Below are 26,530 nucleotides of genomic sequence, written 5' to 3'. Positions count from 1 at the left end.
AGTGTGTCAGCAGTTCCTGCAAGAGGAAGGCATTGATGCTATGGACTGGCCCGCCGGTTCCCCAGACCTGAATCCAATTGAGCACATCTGGGACATCATGTCTCGCTCTCTCCACCAGACTGTCCAGGAGTTGGTGGATGCTTTTGTCTAGGTCTGGGAGGAGATCCCTCAGGAGACCATCCGCCACCTCATCGGGAGCATGCCCAGGCGGTGTAGGGAGGTCATACAGGCACGTGGAGGCCACACACACTACTGAGCCTCATTTTGACTTGTTTTAAGGACATTACATCAAAGTTGGATCAGCCTGTAGTGTAGTGGTTTTCCACTTTAATTTTGAGTGTGACTCCAAATCCAGACCTCCATGGGTTGATAAATTTGATTTCAGTTGATAATTTTTGTGTGATTTTGCTGTCAGCACATTCAACAATGTAAAGAAAAACGTATTTAATGAGAATATTTCATTCATTCAGCTCTAGGATGTGTTATTTTAGTGTTCCCTTTATTTTTTTGAGCAGTGTATATTTTTTTTATAATAGAAAAATAATTACACGAGGAATAAATACACAATGAGTAACGATAACTTGGCTATATACGCGGGGTACCAGTACCGAGTCGATATGCAGGGGTACGAGGTAACTGAGGTAGATATGTAAATATAGGTAGGGATAAAGTGACTAGGCAACAGGATAGATAAAAAAACAGTAGCAGCAGTGTATGTCACGAGTCAAAATAGGGTCAACGCAGATCGTAAAATAGGTAAACAATAGCTTCATGGACAAACTATTTAGCAGTCTTATGGCTTGGAGGTAGAAGCTGTTCAGGGTCCTGTTGGTTACAGACTTGATGCATCGGTACAGCCGTGTCGCTAGAGATACAACTTTAAGCCTTTAGCATGACCTTAACCCAACCACCACATAAATTCCACCTAACTTCCCTTCTGTCCACCCACCTGCCCCTCTCAACCCATGTGTCAGCCCCAACATCTGGTAGGTCGAGACCACCTACTGTCAAACACACATCACCGGCCAAAGCCTGTTTGTCACCTGTAGTCAAAGACAACATCGTATAGCAAAGCTGGAGAAAGGGTGTGTATACATGCGTGCGTGAAAAAGAGAGACGGGAGTCATTTGTGCTAATATCATACAGCCCTGCATATGCTAATGTGTGTGTGTGTGTCAACCTAAGTATGTAACGGCTCTTTAATGTGTGTGCGTCAGATGGTGTACGGTCTAATGTGTGTCCACTGTATGAATGCAGAATATAAATGTTGACATTGAATTAATGATCTGCTTAGCTATTAAGTTCAGGCAACGAACTGTGTGTCATTAATAGTAATGACCACCACTGCCAATAGGTTGTTGACATGGATTGCATCTCAAATGGCACCCTATTCCCTACATAGTGCACTACTTTTGACCAGAGCCCTATAACCAAAAAGTCAAATGGTACACTTACAGGCCAAGGAATAAATGCTATTTGATGATTTGAGGGGTTCCATTATTGGACTAGAGATGGTGAATGGAAAAGGGAATAAAAGAGGGAAACATTATGAGAACAGTGGTGATTCAAACCCCAGCCCAGAGACTCAGGGACTCAGAGAGCATATCATTGTTGCCAGCGAGGAGGCTGGCTGCTATTATTTTTCCTTCAGTATGTCACTGTGGAGCAGAAAGCGAAAAGAGACTTTAGGGGGGGTAACACTGCATGGCTGTCCTCTTTGGCCGGTAGATCTAAGCTGACGTGCATCCACACACTCTGTCTTGACACTGTGCCAACCCTCCCAATAGCCATAAGCCCCCCCCCCCGATCTCCACACCTCTATTCTTCTGCCAGTCACTCTGGCTTGCTGAGTTTATTGCATTGTTGCTCCTACTCTGTTAACTACTCTTCTCTACTTCTCATTCTCTCCCTCAGTCATCCCTGCTCTTTGCAGGAGTATGATGTTTCTTACGGGCCCTAACGAGCGTCAGCTGAGGTCCAGGACTGTCCTCAAAGACTCTGGAGTCCTTTTTGCGTGAAATTCTTCTTCTTACCCCTTTTTCTTCCTCTGTTATTTTTCCACCTTTATTTCATCCCCTGTTAGTGTTGTAACTAGGCTTTCTTAAAATCACTCTCTCCCTCATTTACGTACTTCACTACTTCTATCAAACCCATTTTATCAGTCTTACCTGAGCTGCCCAGTGCTCCCTGTCCTCCTTCCCTTCCTCCCTCTATCTCATCGTAGGAGGCTCCAGGAGTAGGACACAAGGAACAGCACCTGCACACTAAGACTCATGCTGATCCGTTGCCCTGGCAACTGCTACATCAGGATTCGCTTGTGCAAACCATTAGGCATTGCCAGCACACTGCACTCACACACAAAGACACACAAATACACCCCCACACAACCACCCTATTAAGGGTTTCCGGCTGGCATACGTCAGTTCTACTGCCTCTCTTTTTCACACAAAGCTGTTTTTCCAAATCCTTTTTTATTTGAACTGAAGTGAATTAACTCACATTTTCCCCAATCATAAAAGGAGCCTGAGGGAAAACAGAACGCAGTGTGTGAACTCCACACAGAGGTGTAGTGTTTTGTTCAAGAGGCATTTCTCTGGGAATGACACATTCTCTAAAGCAGATCAGATAGAGGGAGGATCTACTTTACTTCCCCCGCTGTGTCGTGATTCCTGAACGGGTGTCAAAACCACACTAGGTCCAATCATTGGACCATTTCATGACCGCAGGGGACTTCTCCCACGGTTCCAGATTTATAGTGCTGACGAGGAGGGATGCAATTGTAAGGGGGCTCGACCGCTCCCATGCGGTTTTTCCCCTCAGTCCGGGTCAGTCAAATTGCAAACATGTCCCTTTCTAAGCAACATCAATGCCGCTATACCAAGGTTCCAGGAAGTGGTGTTGGAATGGAGCCCCGGGCTGTTGAGCTCACCTATGGAACGTGTGTGTGTCTGTACGTACGTACGTACGTACGTGCGTGCGTGTGCGTGCGTGCGTGTGTGTGTGTGTGTGTGTGTGTGTCTACGTACGTATGTGTGATCAGGGGGTGTAGTGGGGAGGCCTCTGTTCGCCAGCTCTTCACTTGAACTTCAGTTTAAAACGAGTGAACAATTGCACAATCAATGATTCAGTCCAACGGATTGAGAAATAGTCACCATTACTAACCCACACAGATAGAGAAGGCACATAAACACACACACACACACTATAGGGAGGGCCAGTCAGGAGGTCAGACCTACTGGCATCAGGGAGTAGTGTTCTAAATAGTGGTTGGTTGAGGTGAGAGACGCATACAGTGCCTTCAGAAAGTATTCATACAGTGCCTTCAGAAAGTATTCATACAGTGCCTTCAGAAAGTATTCATACAGTGCCTTCAAAAAGTATTCATACAGTGCCTTCAAAAAGTATTCATACAGTGCCTTCAGAAAGTATTCATACAGTGGCTTCGGAAAGTATTCATACAGTGCCTTCAGAAAGTATTCATACAGTGCCTTCAGAAAGTATTCATACAGTGCCTTCAAAAAGTATTCATACAGTGCCTTCAAAAAGTATTCATACAGTGCCTTCAAAAAGTATTCATACAGTGCCTTCAAAAAGTATTCATACAGTGCCTTCAGAAAGTATTCATACAGTGCCTTCAGAAAGTATTCATACAGTGCCTTCAGAAAGTATTCCTACAGTGCCTTCACAAAGTATTCATACAGTGCCTTCAGAAAGTATTCCTACAGTGCCTTCAGAAAGTATTCCTACAGTGCCTTCAGAAAGTATTCATACAGTGCCTTCAGAAAGTATTCATACAGTGCCTTCAGAAAGTATTCATACAGTGCCTTCAGAAAGTATTCATACAGTGCCTTCAGAAAGTATTCATACCCATTCACTTATTCATACGGTGCCTTCAGAAAGTATTCATACCTCTTCACTTATTCCACATTTTGAGGTGTTTACAGCCCCAATTCAAAATGGATGAAAACGTTTAGATTTTTTTACACACAGTACCCCATAATGGCAAAGTGAAAAAAAATATTTAAAGAATTTCCAATTTATTGAAAATGAAATACAGAAATATATCATTTACACCCCTGAGTCAATACATTATAATCACATTTGGCAGTGACTACAGCTGTGTGTCTTTCTGGGTAACAGGGTTCATACAGACAGCGGCAAGTCAAATTCAAGGACTTATAAGTAATTTTTGAAGCACTAATATTTATTTTGGAGGGCCATCAATTGGTAATAGTTCCTATTATGCAATTGTTTGTAGTCGCCACCAGGTGGCAGTATATTGCCACAACCTTATGATTTTTTTAAATGTATTTACTATTCATCACTACCTTACAAGTTCTACTCAATAATACCTTGTTTGACTACATACATGAATGATAGGTCAGTACTGATAATGTCATTTGAGTAGTGATGAGCAAGGTTTTGGGACATGCCTACTGGTGAACATACATTTCCTATTCGCATTACTACACAATTCCAGCTTAATGACTATATTGTATTTTTATTGGGAATTTCGGGATCTACTACTTAATATCTACGAAAAAGCGTTTTGCATATTCACATATGTTATAAGTTAGACCCTATTTTACATAATCTGAGGTTATGGTGTTGTGCCCACCATTAGTTGAGACACAACATGCTCTTGAAAAATGGGTGGGTGTCATTTCAATCATAGAAATACAACTCATAGAATGGGCATATCCCTTCAGACAACTGCAATTTTTCTGGTGCAACATTGAATTTGAAATTTAACTGAAATTGTAATTTCTAATTAAATACCACAAAGATGGCCACCAGTCCACCAAAAATATAAATGCAACAATAACAAAGATTTTATTGAGTTACAGTTCATATATGGGAATCAGTCAATTGGATTTCACATGACTGGGAATGTTGGTCACAGATACCATAAAAAAAGGTAGGTGCATGGATCAGAAAACCAGGCAGTATCTGGTGACCACTATTTGCCTCATACAGCGCGACATATCTCCTTTGCATAGAGTCGATCACGCTGTTGATTGTGGGCTGTGCAAAGTTGCTGTATATATTACCAACAATGACGAGATGGCCTACAGGGAGGAGGTGAGGGCCCTCGGAGTGTGGTGTCAGGAAAATAATCTCACACTCAACGTCAACAAAACAAAGGAGGTGATTGTGGACTTCAGGAAACAGCAGAGGGAGCACCCACATATCCACATTGATGGGACAGTAGTGGAGAGGGTAGTAAGTTTTAAGTTCCTCGGCATACACATTGCGGACAAACTGAATTGGTCCACCCACACAGACAGCGTCGTGAAGAAAGCGCAGCAGCGCCTCTTCAACCTCCGGAGGCTGAAGAAATTCAGCTTACCACCAAAAGTACTCAGAAACTTCTACATATGCACAATCGAGAGCATCCTGTCGGGCTGTATCACCGCCTGGTACGGCAACTGCTCCGCCCACAACCGTAAGGCTCTCCAGAGGGTGGTGAGGTCTGCACAACGCATCACCGGGGGCAAACTACCTGCCCTCCAGGACACCTACACCTACACCACCCGATGTCACAGGAAGGCCATAAAGATCATCAAGGCCAACAACCACCCGAGCCACTACCTGTTCACCCCGCAATTATCCAGAAGGTGAGGTCAGTGCAGGTCAGTACAGGTGCAGAGGTGCAGAGGCTGAAAAACAGCTTCTATCTCAAGGCCATCAGACTGTTAAACAGCCACCACTAACATTGAGTTGCTGCTGCCAACACACTGACTCCAGCCACTTTAATAATGGGAATTGATTGAAATTGATGTAAAATATATCACTAGCCACTTTAAACAATGCTACTTAATAGGATGTTTACATACCCTACTTTACTCATCTCATATGTATATGTATATACTGTACTCTATATCATCTACTGCATCTTTATGTAATACATGTATCACTAGCCACTTTAAACTATGCCACTTTGTTTACGTTCCCTACATTACTCATCTCATATGTATATACTGTACTTGATACCATCTACTGCATCTTGTCTATGCCGTTCTGTACCATCACTCATTCATATATCTTTATGTACATATTCTTTATCCCTTTACACTTGTGTGTATAAGGTAGTAGTTTTGGAATTGTTAGGTTAGATTACTCGTTGGTTATTACTGCATTGTCGGAACTAGAAGCACAAGCATTTCGCTACTCTCGCATTAACATATGCTAACCATGTGTATGTGACAAATAAATTTGATTTAGTAAGGCTCAAACAGGACCGGGTTTGTGTTGTGAAACTAGCCACAATAAGGATTAGGCACAATCGTGGAATTTGCAGTTTGCATTCAAAGTAAAAGTAAAAGTACGTCACTGACAGTGATGCAAATGAATACAAATAGTAGAATTATGCCATACTTTTATGTTGAAGGCTAACCGCAAAGTCCACTATTGTGGCTAAACCTTATTGTGGCTAGCTTCACATAGATGAGTCTGACCACCATTTAATCAAATAAAAACTGTCTTATAAATTAGGGTTATTTTAGATGATGACACATAGCTATGTAGTTAGCTAGCTAACTGGAGGTCTTGAAACAGATTGTCGTTTTGCTATGTTTTTGGCAAAAGAACAATGTTTGCATCCATGAGCTAGCTAGCTTTATTTTGTGACCAGCACTGTAGGTGCGCGAGTCAACTTTACCAGCATCATGTGGTGATGAATCGTTGTGACATATGAGATACAAGTGATAGTGTAATCAGTGTGTAATAACTACGTAAAAAATGTATGAACGCGTTTAATTATGTGATGTGCAGTCATATTCATGTCCTGATTGGTCAACAAGGTTATTTGACACATCAAAAGTGTTATTTGACGTGTATCTTTTTTGACATGCAAAGACCCAAACGGCGTTCCATAAAAACCCTGGTTGAGAATGAAATGACTGAACAAATGAACAACGAGACAGCACAGCAAGTAAGTAAAATCAATAGGTTTTGATTATGGGGACATACGTAAAATGCCAACAAAATACATTTTTTGTCTCTGTGTGTGTGTGTGTGTGTGTGTGTGTGTGTGTGTGTGTGTGTGTGTGTGTGTGTGTGTGTGTGTGTGTGTGTGTGTGTGTGTGTGTGTGTGTGTGTGTGTGTGTGTGTGTGTAACCTTTATATAACTTGGCATGTCAGTTAAGAACACGTTCTTAGTTACAATGACGGCCCGGACGATGCCGGGCCAATTGTGCGCCGCCCTATGGGACTCCCAATCACGGCCGGATGTGATACAGACTGTAGTGACGCCTCTTGCAATGAGATGCAGTGCCTTAGACCGCTGAATTAATGTGTGTGTTAACTATTTAACTGTACTAGAATGCTTAAAAAGCTGAAGAAAAAAAATATATCGGTTATCGGTATCGTTTTTTTGGCAAGGAAAATATCAGGTATCGGCCAAAAATGACATATCGGTGCATCACTAGTATGTATGGAAGGCTTCGTTCAAATCCAAAAAGGTGCTATCAAAAGGTGATCAAGTTCAAATGGATTTAACATCAAAATAGGATGTCTCAACCCTGACAAGTAAATTATACAGTTGACAATCAATTAATAAACTGTCTTGAGTTCCATTTTAAAGGGTATGGCACATTCTGAGAAGTACTGGAAGGACTGAACAGAAATAAAAATGTTTCACTGCCTTCACAGTAGGACGCAGGCAACACACACTAGACACACACACACACAGGGCCTTCTCTGCGCAGACATGTGGGTGGTGTGAGCACTGGTATTAGTCACCATATAGTGCCTGATAAACAGGCAGTGTTTTTGACAGACATTCAAACCGAAACTGTCTGAAAAGAGCGCATGGTTTGAGAGGAGGTGGGAGGAATAAAAGAAAGCAGGCCTCAAACAGTGAGAGAGAGAGAAAATATAAAACTGAGAACAAGAAAACAACACAAGCGTTCTAATCCCACAGCTTAAAAAATGAACTAGTATGAAGTTAACTCAACTGTAGCTCGAGGGCCTGAGAGTCAAGTCGTGGGTTGGGTTCCTATCCAAGTAACTATCAACGAGTTCTGGCCTATTTCATTGGAAATTCACATCCAAAAATATCTAATTACCTGAATGGACTGCTGCCATCTGAGATTGTTGGAAATTGGCCATTGGTTAAGTGCTTCCTCAAGAACATATGTTTGCCGGCAATGGAGAGGTCATCAGAGCAGACCTGCCCTCTCCTCTAGGCTAGGTGATTTGTCAGTGAACTCCCACCTCTTTAGAGAAAAGACACCCCCCAAGCTGCTCTTGGAGACTGGAGAGACACCCCTGATGGTTTGAATCCCTACTAAATGGTGGGGAAAAAAGGTATTCTAATGTTGTCAAGAGTTACAGCTAAACTACATATTGGAAAACATAGGTCTACTTTTCCGTTGTTGAATATAAATCTATCACATTGGCTATGGTCTCTTTGGTGGCTTCCAGTTGAAGTGAAAACACAGTGAGCATTAAAACACACTGCCTTTTCGCTCTTGTATAGGAAATGGCTTAGAATTTAACCCATATTACAGATGACAGAGTGAACAGCCGGTGTGTGTATTTTCAACGTATTCAATTTAATTCACACAAAATATGACAATAAAAATTATATTTTGTCTCCCTTGTCCCCCCCCCTGTCTTTCTCACCTCCCTCCCTTCCTCTTTCCTCTCAAAGTGAAAGGCTTCTCCCGTTCTCAGAGGTCAACACTAAGTTAAACAGACATCCATGAACCCGTCCCAGCCTGTCTGTTGTACTAGTTACTGTTGCTAAAACCCTGGGTCCTTCCTGCCTCTGGGGCAGAAGTTCCCTTTGTGTGAATCTTGCTGGTTTCTAACACATTAATTTGAAGGAGGAGGTACAGTACAGAGGGACTGGTTTGGCTTCCTAAGCATGACACAACGTGTAGAAATCCATGCCAGGAGTCAGGGTGTTAGCTCTTTCAACGCACCATTGACTCTAGCTGAGCTAAACTCAAAAGTACAGTAGACAGACAGACACTATGCTATACAACATATCGTTTGATTGATTTCACCTTTATTTATCCAGGATGTCTCATTGAGGTCATGAGACCTATTTTACAAGAGAGACCTGGCCAGTAATATAGAGCATGCTTGTTGGGCTATTTACTTAGGATATTAAGAATCTGGTGTCAAGCATATAGGGTCCAATCCAGGCTCCAATCCAGCCCTGGGTAAAGTGCTTACTAAACTGACCTAACTGCTTACAGGATGGGGGTCCTGTCCTGAGAGGAGGACCTAAGTATGGAGGGAAAGGGAATCTCCCAGACTGCGTCACAAATGGCACCCTATTCCCTTTATAGTGCACTACTTTTGACCTGGGCCCATAGTGACTTTTCAGACCCTGACCCTCCGGTGGCCCTGAGCTGGGAATTCAGAGGGGTGCACTGGGCATCAGGACAGGGCAGGGGAGCAGTCATCAGAGGCCTGGTAGGGCAGAGCTAACAGAGGAGAGGAGCCAGACCAGCAGCACAGAGCACTCTTAAAGAGCCACTGAACACACAGATTGGCACGTGTTTTCTGTTGCTCATTAGAAAAACTAGACTTCAGTCTTGGAGGTGTTTCCTGACCGATTCCGCGTTTGGTTAATGATGTTTGTCCCCCATGAGACACTGTAGACGCAGAAGCCTATTTCACTTCCTGAAAAATCCCCAGAATTAGTCTAAGATAACTCAAGACGCATTAGATGTGCAATTTTGCAATTAAGGTGTGTGGTGCAGCATTTTCTCAAGTAAAAAAAATGTGTGACGGGTTGTCTTATGTAAACAGACTGCCATTGAATAGAGAGCAATCACCGCAGCTGTCCACCCCATGTTAGTGGGTAAATGAACAGTCAAATGAACAGTCAAATCAAAACCCGTTGTGACACATGGATGTGACATTTACCCATTTTCGACAAGACTGACCAAAATTATCGTATTTACACTTTGTACTAAATTTTGACACTAGAATAGCTGTTTCTGACACATCAATACCACATAGGACATTTTCAAAGGGATTCATTGCTTTTTAAAAGGCAGTCGCTCTTTAACCTCTTGACCAAATAGAGACAAGATATCATGTTACCCTTCCCCCTTCTGAGTGTGTTAGTTTTGTTTAACGAAATAAAATCCTGTAAATAAATATATAGGCTTAACTACAGCAAATGCATTACAGAAAGAAAAAAAACTGTGTCCTTGAAACCATAAAAAGACAAGTGAATAGCCTAAATAAATACAGTAAATACACGCACCAAGCAGGAAGAAAAGAACACATTATTGTAGTCTTGAAACCATAAAAAGACAAGTGAATAGCCTAAATAAATACAGTAAATACACGCACCAAGCAGGAAGAAAAGAACACATTATTGTAGTCTTGAAACCATAAAAAGACAAGTGAATAGCCTAAATAAATACAGTAAATACACGCACCAAGCAGGAAGAAAAGAACACATTATTGTAGTCTTGAAACCATAAAAAGACAAGTGAATAGCCTAAATAAATACAGTAAATACACGCACCAAGCAGGAAGAAAAGAACACATTATTGTAGTCTTGAAACCATAAAAAGACAAGTGAATAGCCTAAATAAATACAGTAAATACACGCACCAAGCAGGAAGAAAAGAACACATTATTGTAGTCTTGAAACCATAAAAAGACAAGTGAATAGCCTAAATAAATACAGTAAATACATGCACCAAGCAGGAAGAAAAAAACACATTATTGTAGTCTTGAAACCACAAACAAGTGAGAATGAGTGTGTGTGTCTCCCATTTCTCTAGTTTACTGTGTGAGTTAGACCAGGGACTCTGACCCCAAAATACCTAACCAGTAACCACTGGCAGCAATGAAATCATTGATTGCAGATCCATGGGTTGATTATTAACAGACTATATCCCGAATGGCATCCTATTCTCTATACTATGTAGTGCACTACTTTCAACCAGGGCCCATAGGGTAAAGTAATATATAGGGAATAGGGTGCTTATTGGGACACAGACAGAGTGATGTTGGTATGGTCAGAAACTACAGTATTTGTGAAATATTCAACTGGCTAACAGAGCCGTTATACACACACAGAGCACACACTATATCAACCTAAGCTATTACCCAGTTAATGCAATAGCCTATACAGTTTGCAGAGATTGAATGTATTTTTCCCTCTAAAGGGGTAAAATGTAAAACCTTGTTAAAAGTGTGGACCCCTGCATAGCAATTGTTCACCATTTTGCAGACAGTGCTTTGTTTGCTAAAGCAGGGGTCCAGACATACTGAGCCTTGGTGAGATTAAACCTTTTATAAGACAGGAGGAATGCAAGCTCGGTGCTATAATAAAAACTGGTGTGGTTAACAAGACTGGGCATTTTCAGGGGCACAATAAAAAGAAATATGAGATGAGGGTAGCTAGGGGGTGAGCTGAGGTGCTATGCTACTGCAAGTCAACACCGACCAAACACAACATAAACTGAACAGTACCAGTCTACACATCATAAAGTTTACAAGACTACTGACATTAATAATCCAACACAAGAAAAAATCCAAGATCATGGACACTTGGTATGGAGAATAATTACATTTTCAGCAAATACTTTGCATTTTTAATCAAGAAAAAAAAGCAGATCCCAAGGAGATGTGTGTCAATGGTGAATGTATGTATGATGGCCATAGAGTGTGAATCTGTCAGTCAGTGACGGGGGAAGTGGCAGGCGAAACCAAGGGGAACTACTGTTGTGACCTGGCGCCTGCCAAGCCAAAGCTGTTGGAAACCAGCTGTTTGAAATAAACAGAAGACCTGGATGGGGGTCCGGAGTTCCTGACTTCCTGCTTTGCTACCCGCAAACTGCGTCACAGCATTCCTGTCATGTTGACATCACACACACACATCGGAGCTTCACCCTGTTTTAACTTCACCTGTTTGCACCCTGCCCATACAGCTGGGTTGAGAGTCAATAAAACAATGAATCTTGTGTATCTCTTGACAGGACCAATGTGAGAAACTAAAGAGAATACATGGTGACACACAGACAAATACACACAAGGGTGGTTCCCTCACTGACGTGATTGTTGGTAACCATGGTACCAGTAGTCAGTACAGAGCTTCAAGCCAAAAAGAAAATGGAGGGAACTTTGGCCTTAAACACTGATTTTTAATATTTTCAAAAATATTTACAGTTGAAGTCGGAAGTTTACATACACCGTAGCCAAATACATTTAAACTCAGTTTTTCACAATTCCTGACATTTAATCTTGGAAGAAATTCTCCGTCTTAGGTCAGTTAGGATCACCACTATATTTTAAGAATGTGAAAGGTCAGAATAATAGTAGAGAGAATTATTTATTTCAGCTTGTATTTCTTTCATCACATTCCCAGTGGGTCAGAAGTTTACATACACTCAATTAGTATTTCGTAGCATTGCCTTTAAATTGTTTCACTTGGATCAAACATTTCAGGTAGCCTTCCACAAGCGTCCCACAATAAATTGGGTAAATGTTGGCCCAATCCTCCTGACAGAGCTGGTGTAATTGAGTCAGGTTTGTAGGCCTCCTTGCTTGCACATGCTTTTTCAGATCTGCCAACAAATTTTCTATAGAATTGAGGTCAGGGCTTTGTGATGGCGACTCCAATACCTTGACTTTGTTGTCCTTAAGATGTTTTGCCACAACTTGGAAGTATGCTTGTGGTCATTGTCCATTTGGAAGACCCATTTGCGACCAAGCATTAACTTCCTGACTGACGTTTTGAGATGTTGCTTCAATATATTCACATAATCTTCCATCCTCATGATGCCATCTATTTTGTGAAGTGCACCAGTCCCTCCTGCAGCAAAGCACCCCCACAACATGATGTTGCCACCCCCGTGCTTCACGGTTGGGATGGTGTTCTTCGGCTTGCAAGCCTCCCCCTTTTTCCTGCAAACATAATGATTTTCATTATGGCCAAACAGTTCTATTTTTGTTTTATCAGACCAGAGGACATTTCTCCAAAAAGTACAATCTTTGTCCCCATGTGCAGTTGCAAATCATAGTCTGGCTTTTTCATGCCGGTTTTGGAGCAGTGGCTTCTTCCTTGCTGAGCGGCCTTTCTGTCGATATAGAACTTGTTTTACTGTGGATATAGATACTTTTGTACCTGTTTCCTCCATCATCTTCACAAGATCCTTTGCTGTTGTACTGGGATTGATTTGCACTTCTCGCACCAAAGTACTTTCATCTCTAGGAGACAGAACGCATCTCCTTCCTGAGCGGTATGACGGCTGCGTGGTCCCATGGTGTTTATACTTGCGTACTATTGTTTGTACAGATGAACGTGGTACCTTCAGGTGTTTGGGTATTGCTCCCAAGGATGAATCAGACTTGTGGAGGTCTATCTTTTTTTCTGAGGTCTTGGCTGATTTTCCCATGATGTCAAGCAAAGAGGTACTGAGTACAGTGGGGAGAACAAGTATTTGATAACCTGCAAAATTGGCTGTGTTTCCTACTTACAAAGCATGTAGAGGCCTGTAATTTTTTATCATAGGTACACTTCAACTGTGAGAGACGGAATCTAAAACAAAAATCCAGAAAATCACATTGTATGATTTGTAAGTAATTCATTTGCATTTTATTGCATGACATAAGTATTTGATCACCTACCAACCAGTAAGAATTCCGGCTCTCACAGACCTGTTAGTTTTTCTTTAAGAAGCCCTCCTGTTCTCCACTCATTACCTGTATTAACTGCACCTGTTTGAACTCGTTACCTGTATAAAAGACACCTGTCCACACACTCAATCAAATAGACTCTAACCTCTCCACAATGGTCAAGATGGCAAAGCCACTGTTTTGTTTTCCTGGAGTTTGATATTTCTTCTCATATTTATTTAACTCATTGTATTAGACTAAAAATAACTTTAATAGCCATCTTATCAATGCAATTTGATTTGCTGGTTTTAAGCATTAAACTTTCAAATAGCTCTTTGTTGACTGTTGCTGGGTGTTATCGTCCTCCATCAGCACCTGCCTGTACCCTACCTGCCAAAAGCTCTCTCCTGGCCCATTACACTAAGTCTGAATTTCTCCTGCGAGGTGACCTAAACTGGGACATGCTTAAACCACCTGACCAAGTCCTAAAGCAATGGGACTTCCTAAATCTTTCTCAGATTATTACCAATCCCTCAAGGTATGACTCCAAACACCCAGAAAAGACCACTCTCCTCGATGTTATCCTCACAAATAATCCTGATAGGTATCAGTCTGGTGTTTTCTGTTATGATCATAAAGATGACTGTTTAACAGCCTGTGTTCGTAATGGCTGCTCAAGGAAACGACCTGTCCTGATTTGTCATAGACGCTTGTTAAAAGACTTTAATGAGCAAGCCCTCCTTCATGACCTGGCCTCTGTATATTGGTATAGAATCAGCTTGACAGCTCTGTCGAAGATGCTTGGACTTTTGTTTTTATTTCAAGTGATATTGTTAACAAACATGCCCCATAATGAAAATGACAATTAAAAACTTGTTCAACCTCTGGTTTGACTGGGAGTTACTACACCTAAAGAATTGCATTTGGTGAACGGCTCGGTACACACATACTCAGGCTGACTGGCTCTCGTTCAGGTAAATGAGAAATACAGTAAGTGCACTCAGGCTATCCGGAAGGCCAAAGTTAGTTACTTTAAGGAGCAGTTCTCTCTCTGTTGGTCTAACCCCAAGAAGTTCTGGAAAACAGTTCAAGACCTGGAGAATAAACCCTCCTCCTCACAGCTGCCCATGTCCCTTAAAGTTGACGATGTGGTTATTACTGATGGCTGAGCTCTTTAATGCTCTTTAAAAATCACCACTTCATTAAGTCAGGATTCCTATTTGACTCAGCCATGCCTCGTTGCCCATCCAACATTTCCTCATCTCCCACCCCTTCTAAATCCCCTATCTCCAATGCTCCTCTCTCTTTTTCCCCTGCCCCGCTACAAAGTTTCTCCCTGCAGGCGGACACTGAGTCCAAGGTGCCAAAGGAGCTCCTTAAACGTATCTGGGTTTTCTTTAAGGTTGCTACCCCTATAATCACCAAGACCATCTCTGACCTTTTTAACCTGGCTCTCCTCTCTGGGGAGGTTACCATTGCTTGAAAGGCAGCCACGCTTTGTCCTTTATTTAAAGGGTGAGATCAAGCTGATCCTAACTGCTATAGGCCTATTTTTATTTTGCCATGTTTATCAAAAGTGTTGGAAAAACTTGTCAATAATCAACTGACTGTCTTTCTTGATGTCTATAGTATTCTCTCTTGTATGCAATCTGGTTTCCGCTCAGGTTATGGACGTGTCACTGCAAACGTAAAGGTCCTCAATGATGTCACCATTGCCCTTGATTCTAAGCAGTGTTGTGCTGCTATTTTATTGACTTGGCCAAAGCGTTAGATATGGTAGACCATTCCATTCTTGTGGCCCAGGTAAGGAGTATTGGTGTCTCTGAGGGGTCTTTGGCCTGGTTTGCTAACTACCTTTCTTCTCACAGTGTGCAGTGTATAAAGTCAGAACATCTGCTGTCTCAGCCACTGCCTGTCACTAAGGGTGTACCCCAAGGGCTCGATCCTAGGCCCCACGCTCTTCTCAATTTACATCAACAACATAGCTCAAGCAGTGGGAAACTTTCTCATCCATGTATATGCATATGATACAATCTTATACTCAGCTGGCCCCTCCTCAGATTTTGTGTTAAACGCTCTAAAACAAAACTTTCTTGGTGTCCAATAAACTTTCTCTACCCTTAACCTTGTTCTGAACTCCTCCAAAACAAAGGTAATGTGGTTTGATAAGAAGAATGCCCCTCTCCCCACAGGTGTGATTACTACCTCTGAGGTTTTAGAGCTTGAGGTAGTCACCACGTACACGTACTTGGGAGTATGGCTAGACGGTACACTGTCCTTCTCTCAGTACATATCAACGATGCAAGCTAAAGTTAGAGGAAACCAAGTCTAGATATATCGTAAATTGCTCCTCTTTCACCCCAGCTGCCAAACTAACCTTGATTCAGATGACAATCTTACCCATGCTAGATTACGGAGACATAATTTATAGATTGGCAGTTAAGGGTGCTCGTCACTGCACTCTATGCTCTTCTGTAAATTGGTAATCTCTGTATACCCGTCGCAAGACCCACTGGTTGACGCTTATTTATAAAACCCTCTTAGGCCTCACTCCTCCACATATAACACCCGTTCTGCCAGTCACATTCTGTTAAAGGTTCCCAAAGCACACACATCCCTGGGTCGCTTGTCTTTTCAGCTCCCAACAGCTAGCGACTGGAACGAGCGTCAACAAACACTCAAACTGGACAGTTTTCTCAATTTCTTCATTCAAAGACTCAATCATGGACACTCTTACTGACAGTTGTGGGTGCTTTGCGTGATGTATTGTTGTCTCTACCTTCTTGCCCTTTGTGCTGTTGTCTGTGACCGATAATGTTTGTACCCTGTTTTGTGCTGCTACCATGTTGTGCTGCTGCCATGTTGTGTTTCTACCATGTTGTTGTCATGTCTCAGCCTCCAGTATTTATGCTGCAGTAGTTTATGTGTCGGGGGCTATGGTCAGTTTGTTATATCTGGAGTACTTCTTCTGTCCTATTCTGTGTCCTGTGTGAATTTAAGTGTGCTCTCTCTAATTCTCTCTTTCTCTCTTTCTTTCTCTCTCCGAGAGGACCTGAGCCCTAGGATCATGCCTCAGGACTACCTGACATGATGACTCCTTGCTGTCCCCAGTCCACCTGGCCGTGCTGCTACTCCAGTTTCAACTGTTCTGCCTTATTATTATTTGACCATGTTGGTCATTTATGAACATTTGAACATCTTGGCCATGTTCTGTTATAATCTCCACCCGACACAGCCAGAAGAGGACTGGCCACCCCACATAGCCTGGTTCCTCTCTAGGTTTCTTCCTAGGTTTTGGCCTTTCTAGGGAGTTTTCCCTAGCCACCGTGCTTTTACACCTGCATTGCTTGCTGTTTGGGGTTTTAGGCTGGGTTTCTGTACAGCACTTTGAGATATCAGCTGATGTACGAAGGGCTATATGAATAAATTTGATTTTGATTTGATGTTGTGTTGCTACCATGCTGTGTTGTCATGTGTTGCTGCCATGCTATGTTGTTGTCTTAGGTCTCTCTTTATGTAGTGTTGTCTCTCTTTCGTGACGTGCGTTTTGTCCTACATTTTTACTAAATTTATTTTTAATCCCAGCCCCCTTCCCCGCAGGAGACCTTTTGCCTTTTGGTAGTCCGTCATTGTAACCGAAAGGTTGCAAGTTCAAATCCCCGAGCTGACAAGGTACAAATCTGTCATTCTGCCCCTGAACAGGCAGTTAACCCACAGTTCCTAGGCCGTCATTGAAAATAAGAATTTGTTCTTAACTGACTTGCCTAGTTAAATAAAGTTTCAATTAAAAAAAATAAAAAATCTGTCAGGTTACATACAGTAACGTTGCCTTGAGGTCTGAGCATTATCATGTGATGGCAAGAGTCAGTTTGGGGAGTATTTTAGTACTTTATTAGGATCCCCATTAGCTACTGCTAAAGAAGCAGCTACTCTTCCTGGGGTCCACACAAAACATTAAATATTACATAACATTAATAGGCAAGTACACTATATCCCTAGGATAGAACTAATTACTTCCCTCATTTCCGGATTATCTGCCCTGGGCTCTTTCTGTAATTCTGATCGAATTTTCGGGCTACCCATAAGAAAACGCCAACGTTACAGAGGCAAGAGAAGGGGGATCCTGGCAAGATTAAGGCGAAGGGAAACCCAGGCACCTCTTCCCTCCATTCTACTGGCCAATGTATAGTCACTTGATAATAAGATGGATGACCTCCGATCGCGAATTTGCTACCAACGGGAGTCTCGCAACTGCAATATTCTCTGCTGTTCTGAAACATGGCTCTCGGACAAGTTGGCTCTCCAACTTGATGGATTCTCCATTCACCGTGCCGACAGGACAGTGGATTCTGGGAAATCAAGGGGGGAGGGGGTTGCCGCTTCATCAACAACAACTGGTGTGCTGTCTCGAGCATGGTGGAAGTGTCGACCCATGGTTCACCCATTTTGGAATACCTGATGGTCAAATGCCAACCTTTTTACCTCCCGAGAGAGTTTTTAGCTGTTATCGTGACTGTTGTATATCACCTCAGGACAAGAAAAATAACAAGCTGGGACTTAAGGAAATGTACAAGGCTATAACCAAGCAGGAAAACATCCTTCTTGCCGGCGATTTTAATTCATTAAGACACGTGATGCACAACTTCCATCAACACATCTCCCTCGCCACTTGGGGTGATAAAGTCCTAGACCACTGTTTAACCCACAAGCAAGTATACAAGGCTCTCCCTCATTTGCCATTCGTAAAATCAGATCATGACTCCGTATTCCTGCTTCCTGTTTACAAGCAGAAGCTGAAACACGAATTACCCGTGACTCACTCCGTTGAGAAATGGTCTCCAGAATCAGTGATTATGCTACAGGACTGCTTTTCTAGCGCTGATTGGAATATGTTTAGAGATTCTGCCGATAACATTGACGAGCTAACCACCTCCATCACCGGCTTCATTAGGAAATGATTCGGCGACAGTTACATTTTGCTGCTTCCCCAATCAAAAGCCATGGATTAACACTGAGGTTAGATAGGGCTACCCCACACAGGGCTATCGCAGACAACCGAGGCTACGGCTGAGAATAGAAAAAGTACAAGAAATCCTGAAATGACCACCGCAGAGTCATCAAACGAGCAAAAGGACAATATAGGAATAATGTGGAATGATATTACACAGGCTTCGACACCTGGCGCGTGTGGCAGAGGCTACAGTCCATTATGGAATACAAAGGAAGACCCAGCCTCGATCTGGCCAAAAATGCCTCTCTACCAGATGAACTCGATGCATTTTATGCATGCTTTGACAATAACAACATTGTGCAAGGTGTGAGGGTTGCCACCGACCCAGAAGATTGGGTGATCTCACTCACCGAGGCCGATGTGAGTAAAGTCTTTAATCAGGTCAATATCCGCAAGGTCGCGGGCCCATTGATTTGCATACCGCCCCAACAGATCCATAGACGAGCCCAACAGATCTATAGATCTCCCTCAACAGTGGAGTGGGTCGAGAGCTTCAAGTTCCTCTGTCCAAATCACTAAATGGTCCACACACACCGCACAATTGTGACGAAGGCACAACAGCGCCTCTTCCCCCTCAGGAGGATGAAAAGGTTTGGCATGGGCCCTCAAATCCTCAAAATGTTTTAAAGCTGTAGCATTGAGAGCATCTTGACTGGCTGCATCACTGCTTGGTATGGCAATAACACTGCCCCCAATCGCGTGGTGCTACAGAGGGTGGCGTGGACAGCCCAGTATATCACTGGGGCCGAGCTCCCTGTCATCCAGGACCTTTCTATCAGGCAGTATGAAAGGAAGGCCTGGAAAATCGTTAGTCTCAAACCACTCAAGCCATAGACTGTTCTCTCTGCTTTCGCACGGCAAGCTGTACTAGTGCAAGTCTGATACCAACAGGCTCCTGAACAGCTTCTATCCCCATGGCATAAGACTGCTAAATGGCTAAGAAAATGGCTACACGGACTATTAGAGTTTAACTTAGTGCAAAAATAACAATAAAATACAGTCTCTCTATGCACACTCACAGGGCCCTACACACTATGCACACTGATACTCCAACACACATACAAAAACATAATTTGCTCACACACATATATTCTTCATATATTCTGATGCCTAGTCACCTTACCCTTATACATAGCTACATCTATCGATCCAGTATGCCTGCACATTGTAGATATGGTACTGGAACTGACCCTGTATATAGTACGCTTACTTATTTTATTGTGTTCTTCTTGTTTTGATATATTTTTTGTTTTGGTTCTACTTTGTTATTTTCAGTATTACATTGTTATTGATTACTGCATCGTTGGGGTTAGAGTTTGCAAGAAAGGCATTTCACTGTATTGGTGCATGTGACATTAAAACTTGAAACTTATGCCTTCATAATCACACACATTTTTTTTTAAATGGAATGGGAGGAGGGTGTGTGGGGTTCCCAAGAAGAACGTTACAAGGATCTAAGTGGTATGACTCTCACTTCAGCAGAATGTGAGTTTGCCTGTGATAGCATGCCACGCCACGCACTAAGCAGCATAGCATTTCCTGTCTGACTAATTAACCCCTGAGCACAGAGGGGGAGGTGATGAAACAGGTCAAAGGTCAAAAGCCACAATACAGAAGCTGTAAACAACCCCATGTCTATTCAATATAAAGTACCAGAAGCTGTAAAATACTCTTATACTATTTGTAATGGTGGATTTACATCTACAGGCACCAAGTAACAACTATTATTTTTAATATATCTGATCATCTCATTTCGTTGAGCTCCTATTGAACCTACACTGAGTAACTTCAGATGGCAAAAGAGAGCGAGACCACAGATGTTGGATCTAAATATGAGCCAGTTTTGTACAGCAGCAAAATAATCCTGCAGCATCAGGAAATTTGGATTATTATATGGATTAAAATTCATGGGTATTTTTGTAGGGGTTGAAACATTTTTTGTAAGGGAAAATCAAGTCGGAAATTTCAAAGTGGAAATTTCTCCTGCAACGGGGTGGTCAAATTCAGGTCCTACTCTGTATGAGAGGGGACTATGGGGTAAGAGGAACAGAGGAATGCAGAGGAGAGAACGGGACAGGACATCCTTGTTCACTGCAGTATTTGCATGTGTAACAAAACAAAATCCATACTTTGCCAGAGGAAACAATGGAGGAAATATCATATCATCATATCATCTTCCTTCCATTCCTTAATTAATTAGGTCCTGCCTTTAGGTGACTGGCATTTCTTCTTTTGAATTTGCTCATTCACATTGATTGATCCTAACTTTCTAACAGCTCATCAAAATGATGTTGCCCCAACCCCACCCTTTAGTCCACATATGGACAGTTGGCATGGATATACCCACATTACATGACATTTACATTACCTCTGCCTAGCCCTGCTACTAATAAAACTGGGCGTTTCCACTCGCTCTAAAACAGTAACTGGCCTAATGTGTGCTCCTTCAGGCAATCTGCTGTTATAAAACTAAATTATTTACATTGTTTGGCCAAGTAAGCTCAAAGCATTAAATTTGTGGGTGTGGGTGTTATAATAAATAAACATTCAAATACTGGTCGCTGCTTGCCGACATTGGCAAAGTACGTTTCTTTCTAATTTGATTCTTATGGACTTTGCATGCAACACACATAGAAACACACACAAACATCTAAATAAATCCATTACTAGTGTACATGCCTTAGGTTCTGACAGACACTTCGCCTCTGCGATAACGCATAATTGTTCGATAATTAGCCTATCAAAGGCAAATGATAAAGTCGAAGAAAAGCTCTGTTGTTGATTAACAGTCATGCACTTGTAAACATAAGCCGTTATAGCCTACACACTAACATATGGACTCCAACGACATAAAGGGAGGTTCCACCATAGAACGACACAATCGATTCTAGGTGTTTCCTATAGGTTCCACAGCACACACAGATTGGAAAACTAAGCACTAATAGTGAAGACAATTGTGTTACAAAAGACAAAACGAAAAAAATCACAAAAGGAAAGTGGACAACCACAGCTCAGCAGATTCTATAGACATTTGGTCAGCAAGTGTGGATAGAGAAGTGGGTAGGGGGCAAGTGTGGACAGCAGTCTGTAAGGGACTAGGGGACTGTGGGAGGACAGATGGCTCAGTGATCCCTTCTATCTATTTCTCCCTCCATCTCTCGCCTTTGAATATTAAATTAAAGTCTGAACTAAGATGACCTTTGTTTTTTTTTTAAGACCTTTCATTTGTTTACCCAGGATAGTACACTTAGTAACAATTTACAGGGAGTCCTGAGTTTGATCAAATCAATAAAAACATACACAATACATGCCCTCCAAAAATGTAACAACACAGCACACAGTAGCATGACATGACATAGGCCTACACACACAGACATTTAAAACGCAGCAATTCAGGTTGGCAACTTACCTTTAAGGTTCTTCGGGTTGTTCTGCTTGGTTCGCGGCATCTTTTCTTGTTGGTTGTTTCACTGACACATCTTCTGAAAGGTTGTCAATTCTCTAATGCAGGTGGACCACGAACACTCTCTGGGTTCATCTACAAAGCACACATAGAGAGGGTCAGTGTCAGCTCAACACACCATAGATCAATAAACACTAAGCAGCCCTTATCTTCTTACTAAGTGTGTGTGAGTGTGTGTCTATGGCTGTCTGTGTGCAGTCTCCCGTCCTCTCACTTGGCAAGAATCAGAAAGGACACTGCTGTTGTTGCGTCTGTCAGTTTAACAGTTGTCCCTGTCTAAATTCTAATTCCAGTCCAAACTTGCACGGTCTAAATTTTTATTCTAGTCAAAACGTACATAGTCTAAATTCGTATTGCAATCCAAACGTACACAGTATAAATTCTAATTCCAGTCCAAACGTACACAGTATAAATTCTAATTCCAGTCCAAACGTACACAGTATAAATTCTAATTCCAGTCCAAACGTACACAGTATAAATTCTAATTCCAGTCCAAACGTACAAGGCTTACATTCTTGTTCCAGTCCAAACGTACAAGACTTACATTCTTGTTCCAGTCCAAACGTACAAGGCTTACATTCTTGTTCCAGTCCAAACGTACAAGGCTTACATTCTTGTTCCAGTCCAAACGTACAAGGCTTACATTCTTGTTCCAGTCCAAACGTACACAGTATAAATTCTAATTCCAGTTCAAACGTACAAGGCTTACATTCTTGTTCCAGTCCAAACGTACAAGGCTTACATTCTTGTTCCAGTCCAAACGTACACAGTATAAATTCTAATTCCAGTTCAAACGTACAAGGCTTACATTCTTGTTCCAGTCCAAACGTACACAGTATAAATTCTAATTCCAGTTCAAACGTACAAGGCTTACATTCTTGTTCCAGTCCAAACGTACAAGGCTTACATTCTTGTTCCAGTCCAAACGTACACAGTATAAATTCTAATTCCAGTTCAAACATACAAGGCTTACATTCTTGTTCCAGTCCAAACGTACAAGGCTTACATTCTTGTTCCAGTCCAAACGTACACAGTATAAATTCTAATTCCAGTTCAAACGTACAAGGCTTACATTCTTGTTCCAGTCCAAACGTACACAGTATAAATTCTAATTCCAGTTCAAACGTACAAGGCTTACATTCTTGTTCCAGTCCAAACGTACAAGGCTTACATTCTTGTTCCAGTCCAAACGTACACAAAACAAAGCCCAGTGAGCACAATACGTTGAAAAGACGGTTATCAACGTCTTGTCAACATATGTTGCCCATAGGGAGGCTCCTGCTAAGTTTGATGGCATGGCATAATATCCAATACAGCACCACTGACAGGGTGCTCCTCTACCGATATCAGGTGAGTTCTGGACCAACTCTGAGATGTGAATGCATCTCTCTCCATATAAATATAAACCTGGAGTGGCTATCTATAATCTGATCTAAACCAAGAGGAGATGGCTGTTTTTTTGGTACACAAGTGATTGAGTTGATGTCAGATACACTGCCCTGCCCTTCGCTCTGATGACACACACGTTTCAGGTGACGAAAGACGCAAACAATAAGGCCTTGTGTCTGGCGGGTAGTCAGCGCTCCAGGGTGCTTACACGGTTAGCGGGCTACAATCAGACAAATCTTCTTATAAAAGTGAACATGCATTAGATCATTGCATCACCATCAGACATAAGCAAACACTGAAAGGGCATCTTGATCTCATAGCTGTATAGTATCTGTTTAATCTTATTGTATTGCTGCTAATGATACCCTTTTTACAGTGGATGAAAAGGGACTAATTTTAGACTTCATGCAAATCTGAGCTCTGCAAAAAAAACATCAGCAGACACCATCAGCAGTATGTTGAAGCTAAATTATATCAAATCTTGACCTTTCAAAAACCCAAGGCAAAGAAAAGAACAAGCAGAATGAATGATCAGCAGAGCTCCCTCAGTCCCTCCCATACATTTCTATAGACATGATCTATAGAAATTCACATGCATTACTATAGTCTATACATTATCTATACATAACAATAAATGTATTTAAAATGACTAGACATTTTACATAGTATATACTGTATTATGCTTATAGATAATTCCCTACATGATCTTCCTAGATCAATCCCTTCCACTGTACATTTTGTTCCAACATCCAGTCTGTTCCGTTTGCCAATGTTACATAACAGTCCGTTACTACAGCCGTAGGATTGTTTTACCATATACTGATACACGTGCGCTGCTACAGCAATGACATCATTGAGCTCGCAAAATATATCGGCAGTAATGTACACAGCGCATGCACCAGGTCACAGAGCCCAGTAAGAACGACAATGAAAGTCATACAATCAAACATGTTCATAAGCTCCCACCTGCCTCCCAGGGAGAACGAAGGACAGGTCGAATACCTTAAGTTCAGACGATGCTGGTGATTTGGAGGAGAGCGAGACGTGCGTGTGCGGCGCGCGTGTCAGCTGAGAATTTTTTGAGGAAACACCCCGAAACTGACAGCTTGATGAGGATGCCACAATAAGCGGCGGAGTAAATGTTGCAGTAGGCCTAGTCCTATAGCTGTCCGAAAAGAATGTTCTCTCTAAATCCCTGACGACAGACTTACGCCTCATTCAACACACACCTAGGAGGATTCCTTCCAGTCACCTTGCAGCATTTTACAGCAACATTGTAACATGTAAAAAACAATGGACATGATGTCCTTCATTGTGAAATATGAACACTGATTAGCCAAACCCCTGTGACATAATCAAATGCCTCTATCTATCTAACCAATAACGGTGGCATCAAGTGACACATCTAAAACAGGTGAACAACATTGTTTCCTTGTAGCCATGCATCAATGTCTTTATACAGTCCATGTTACATCACAACAGTCGTATCTTATTGTGAGGGAATGCAGTCTAAATAAAAAACAATGACTGGGTTATAGCGTATTTTATGCCTGTAGCACAAGCAACACATGAACGCGCTTTAACTGAGGGAGGAGTCAGGGAAAACCCCTCGCTCTCTGCAACACTACGGCGGCACTTCCCTAATTCAACAAATATGCGACAGTATTTTTGAACACTTTCTCATCTGTTGCGCAATATCTATGTATCAGACAAATGGCTAATGTATCAGATAAATGGCAATAGATCAGGCTTACCTATTGGCTCAATAGACAGGCACATTCAGTAGCAAGCAAGACAGCAACATTACACACACCACATTCGAATGCTGCAGACGTATAACGTTACACAAAAACAACGATTCTACGGTAAGCAACGACGGTTCTGAAAGCTTAACTTGTTTGATCCCAAAATTTGACATTCCTTCTTTGCAAACGTGAAAGCACAGGCGTGAGCTAAAAGAAACACAACGGTGAATACATTGAATACAAATAACTAGCCGAACCAGCAAGAACGTCTCCGACAGGCGTCAGGCGTTGTAGCATACACGATCGCCCAGTGAGAGTACTACCCCAGAACACTTCCACATGCATGAAGCCCAAAGTTTCAACCACATTTACGACAAATAAATATCCACAAACTAAATTCATACATTACACACACACACATATATATATATATATATATATATATATATATATATATATATATATATATATATATATATATATATATATATACTTACAAGTGAGGTCTTAATAGTTGTCAGGGATTTCTGGTGTAACACACCTTAAGGGTAAAGGTCTGTTTTTGTCGCTTCTCCCTCTCTCACTTTCTATTGCAGGAAACAGACAGGCCAACTGACGTCAACGGGGGTCCCGTCTCCGCCTCCCAACCACAGGATGTCATCTCCGGGAGGTATGCGACGATCAAACTACGACCAAATAAATTACTAAAAACAATATCACCAGGACCTTATTTTTTTACCATATTTATTAAAATATATTTCAAACGTATATTAAGTAAGTTTAGACCATATTTACAACTGAAACCGTGTCTAAAATAGTATTTATTTTAAGCGTCGTTTGTCGTGCACCCCCTAAAGATCTTTCCTTTGCACATAGTTTGGGACTGACAGTTTTCCCGGAGGTTCCTTGTTGTCAGGTCACGTTGCGCCCATCCACTGCCGACTGGGCTTTCCCATGCAGATCTCCCATTGCAATTACTAAACCATTTATTTTCAAGCCAAACAGACTTTGAACTTGCCTGGGGTATTGAGGCAGGATGAGTTTGAAAATCGAAGATTATATAGCATAGTTCAAAGCTACACTAGGGTGATTGCAGTCATGTTTTGCATAGCCTGCATTATTGTTTTTTCCCCATCCAAAGAGTATAAATCCAATTTAATTTAACTTGTTTTCATTTTAATGAAATGAAACATGAAATTGCATACTGGTCTTCTATAATGAATTGTATAAGATGCACCCTGCAGAATACTCCATATTTGACTGTTACTGAACTGCATTTATGCGAACTAAGAAAGGCCTATTCCCAATGGAATTGTATCCTGC

The 26,530-nt window shown here is 41.8% G+C and overlaps 1 protein-coding gene across 1 annotated transcript in view; it reads right to left on the bottom strand.

Moving 5' to 3' along the window:
- The window catches only part of LOC135549732 (zinc finger protein 40-like), an 82,988-nt gene extending 57,973 nt beyond the window's left edge, over positions 1-25,015 (bottom strand). The window contains 2 exon segments of the mRNA XM_064979985.1: positions 22,020-22,148; positions 24,465-25,015. Coding sequence (XP_064836057.1) covers positions 22,020-22,059 — 40 coding nt within the window. The 5' untranslated portion in view covers positions 22,060-22,148; positions 24,465-25,015.
- Positions 25,016-26,530: the final 1,515 nt, after the last annotated feature.

The sequence above is a fragment of the Oncorhynchus masou genome, chromosome 12, assembly GCF_036934945.1.
Source record: "Oncorhynchus masou masou isolate Uvic2021 chromosome 12, UVic_Omas_1.1, whole genome shotgun sequence".
Lineage (NCBI taxonomy): Eukaryota > Metazoa > Chordata > Actinopteri > Salmoniformes > Salmonidae > Oncorhynchus > Oncorhynchus masou.
The sequence above is the reverse complement of the archived record's forward strand: the minus strand, read 5'-3'. Positions and strand labels throughout refer to the sequence as shown.